General features: G+C 56.9%; 1 protein-coding gene across 1 annotated transcript in view; it reads right to left on the minus strand.

The window, feature by feature from the left end:
• The window catches only part of EFCAB2 (EF-hand calcium binding domain 2), a 107771-nt gene extending 104675 nt beyond the window's left edge, over positions 1 to 3096 (minus strand). The window contains exon 1 of the mRNA XM_032862878.1: positions 2889 to 3096. Within this exon, the coding sequence (XP_032718769.1) occupies positions 2889 to 2919 (31 nt within the window). The 5' untranslated portion in view covers positions 2920 to 3096. The remainder of the gene's footprint in view (positions 1 to 2888) is intronic.
• Between the last annotated feature and the right edge of the window lie 352 nt (positions 3097 to 3448).

The following is a 3448-nucleotide window of genomic DNA, read 5'->3' on the forward strand; positions in this document are numbered from 1 at the left end:
TAGTTTTTTTTTTTTTTAAGATTTTATTTATTTATCTGACAGACAGAGATCACAAGTAGGCAGAGAAGCAGGCAGAGAGGGAGGGGGAAGCAGGCTCGCTGCTGAGCAGAGAGCCCGATGGGGCTCGATCCCAGAACCCTGGGATCATGACCCGAGCTGAAGGCAGAGGCTTAACCAACTGAGCCACCCAGGTGCCCCAGTAATTTTTTTTTTTTTAAATGGTCCTTTCCTCTTAAAGCTAACAGGGTACTGGATATATGCTCCAAAACTATCCTTTCTTTTGTGTGATTCCACGCTCATCAAGGACCCTTTGAAATATAAATTCACCCTCCCCAAAAGCTTAATACTCATAAAACAAAATACTACCTTGCTGAGATCAGCTTTCTGGTTAAAGTATCAGCATACCCCTACTGAATTTAAAATTAATTAATTAGCTTGAGTGAAACCCCAAAGCCTTGATCAATTATGATTGCTGGTGAGATGTAATTTCTCAACCTTCAGAGCTGAGAATCAAATACAGGTGTGCAGTTATGTCCAAAGATGATAACTGCCAAATGAGTTGCTAGTTTACCCTCAGGCAACATGGCGTCATTTCATCATGTCCTACCAGATGCAATTACAATCAACCTGTAAAACTGTTAAGCATAAATAAGATATACCATGTAACACTGGTTCTCAACCTTTAATATACATTCTGATCCCCTACAGATCTGCTAAAATGCAGACTGATTCAGCAGGTTAGGGGCAGGGACTGCGATTCTTCATTTCTGGTAAACCCCCGGGGATGCTCAGGCTGCTGTCCGCAGACCAGGACGGGATATGACACACCCGGGACCAGGTCTGGCACACAGGCTGCTCAGCCCAGCTAACTGCTCTCTCCCCTCCACCGATGTCTTATCTCCTTTACTGATCTCACCTTTTTTTTTTTTTTTAAGATCTTATTTATTTATTTGACAGCAGACAGAGAGCACAAGTAGGCAGAGCCGCAGAGAGAGGCAGAGGAACGGGAAAAAGCAGGCTCTCTGCTGAGCGGGGAGCCTCACATGGGACCGGATCCCAGGACCCTGGGACAATGACCTGAGCCTAAGGCAGCGGCGTGACCAACTGAGCCACCCAGTGCCCTGATCTCACCTTTCTTGAAAGTCAAGTTTTTTTCCTTCAAAATCCTCACCTAAGGAAAACACCCTCCGCAGGCATTCAACATATGTGAACAGAATGAATGACATCCAGCCTTTGTCATTACTTCTATAGTTATGGACAGAACTGTTTCTTCCTCTGGATTTATTCTAAATAGAAAAGTATTTCTGAAAAGTGAAACATCAGGAAAGCTTTTTTTTTAAGAAAGTAAAGAAAAAATTGGATTTGAGACACGATCCAGTGCGTTCTCGTGCTGACCTAATCAACCTTAAAATAATAAATATCCATAATTAACGTGTTCATTTATCTTGTTCCACTTTTTTATAAATAATAATGACGACGAAATCATTTGTTTTTTCTGGGGCAGTTTTTAAAAATGTGTCTTAAAGCGGCACCTGGCTGGCTTAGTCGGAAGAGCATGTGACTCTTGATCTCCTGTCGGGGAGTTCGAGCCCCACACTGGGTGTAGGAACTACTTAAAAAAACAAAAAATAAATAAACTCCAAAAAATAAAAATAAAACCCTTTAAAATCAGTCTTTAAAAAAAAAAAAAGTAATCACTTCCTTCGGATGTACCTTTTACTTTTAAAGCAGCACAGTAAAAAATGAGGCCATCTTCGTAAAGGTAACATCTAGAACACACTTCCGAGTCTTCAGACTTAACAGTCCTAAAAATAAACCAAATCGTATTCCTCTTATCCACAGGCAGGCAGATCTTCGGCCCAGTTTCCACGGTTTCTCCGCCGATTTTCTGTGATTTTAGCCACATGAGTGACTGACTACCTCAGGGCCGGTTTCTGCACTTGTAAATGTGAACCTGATGACACTTGGCCGCAGGCTGAGGGAAGGGACACGGGACACGGTGTTTGCAGCTCCCCAGCCAGGAAACAAGGACGAACTGTAATTTCATTTCCAAGATGTTGACCTCGACGGGTGGACGGGGTTTTGCCAGGAGTGTGCCCGTGGGCACACACGCACAGGCTGTTCCCTTGGAGCAACCGAGATAGGGGCCGGGACTCGGGCTGGCGCCGACACAACGTCAAGGGTCGCCGCGCAACGTGGACACCCAGGGTTCCGCCCGCGCGCCCGCCGCCCAGCGCCGCCGCCTGCGGGCAGCTCTCCCGCCCTCCTCACGCTGCCGCGCGCCGCTGCTCCGACCCGCCCCCTACGGGCGCGCGCTTCGGAGGCCGCAGCCGCGGAGGGGGCGCCCGCGAGCCCGAAGGGCCGTCCCCCCACGTCCCCCTCACGTCCCCACGGAGCAGGCAAAATGGAGGCGGCGAGCGCGTTCCCGCCGGGCGGGGCTGTCGTGCGGCCCGAGGGTCCGCCGGGCGCGGGCGGCCAGAGCCGGGCCTCCCCGGGGCCTCCCCGGGTGCCCGCAGCCCGGCAGCCGCTGGCGTGGCGCCTGCGGCACAGAGGCCGGGGCGAGACTGTGGAGGCGGGGTGCCGGCGGCGGCGGCGAACAAGGACGCCATTATCGGCCTCGCGCGCCGGAGCCGCGGCTCGGAGCTCCCGGGGAGGGAGGCGGTGGGGGAGGAGGAGCGGGAAGGGGGGGACGGGGGAGGAAGGAGGGGACGGGAGGAGGGAGGGAGGAGGACGGGGCGGGGCTCAGGCGGCGGCAGGGAGGCTGCGGGCGCCCGGCTGCAGGGCGCGTCCGTGGCCCCCTGCCCTGTGGGGCTTCTCCCCGCGGGGCCGACTCCGCTGGAGGGCGGCCCACCCCGCCCGGCGCGTCCCGGTGCGGGCCCGGGTCTTACCTGTGCCTTCCCTTTCTTTATCGTCCGCCATCTTGCTGCGGAGCCGTCGCCCGGGAGATGCCTGGCGTCACCCTAGGTCGTGGCGTCCTTGCCCCTTCTAGCCCTCGCGCGAGTCTGGCCTGAGGCACCGGCGGCTCCGAACCCCGAGGGCGGGAGACCCCGAGGCGGGGGCGGGGGGAGGCTCGTAGCGCGCGCCCCTCTCCCTCCCGCTCCCGCGCCCCCCCGCGCGCGCCCCCACCCCTTCCGCCCCTCTCCCGCGGTCCTCTCCGGCCGGGGGGGGGGGGGGGGGGGGGGGGGGGGGGGGGGGGGGGCGGTCGAGGGAGTGAGCGAGCCAAGGGCCCCGCAGGCCCGGCTCCCTCCCCGCCCGTGGGTACGACGGGTTTGGAAGCGCGGCCGGAGAGCCGGGGGCGGACCTCGCGGCTGCCCCGAGGGCCGGGACCCCGGGCGGGCTCGGGGGGCATCCCAGCCGGCACCCCGAGCCCGGCCGGCGGAACAACCGCGGCGTCGCCAAGGCGGCAGTGGCTGACACAGACTGGAAGGTTCTCATGGCAACGGAGACG

Source organism: Lontra canadensis, unplaced genomic scaffold (genome assembly GCF_010015895.1).
Source record: "Lontra canadensis isolate GAN:19392208 unplaced genomic scaffold, GSC_riverotter_1.0 scaffold24, whole genome shotgun sequence".
Classification (NCBI taxonomy): domain Eukaryota; kingdom Metazoa; phylum Chordata; class Mammalia; order Carnivora; family Mustelidae; genus Lontra; species Lontra canadensis.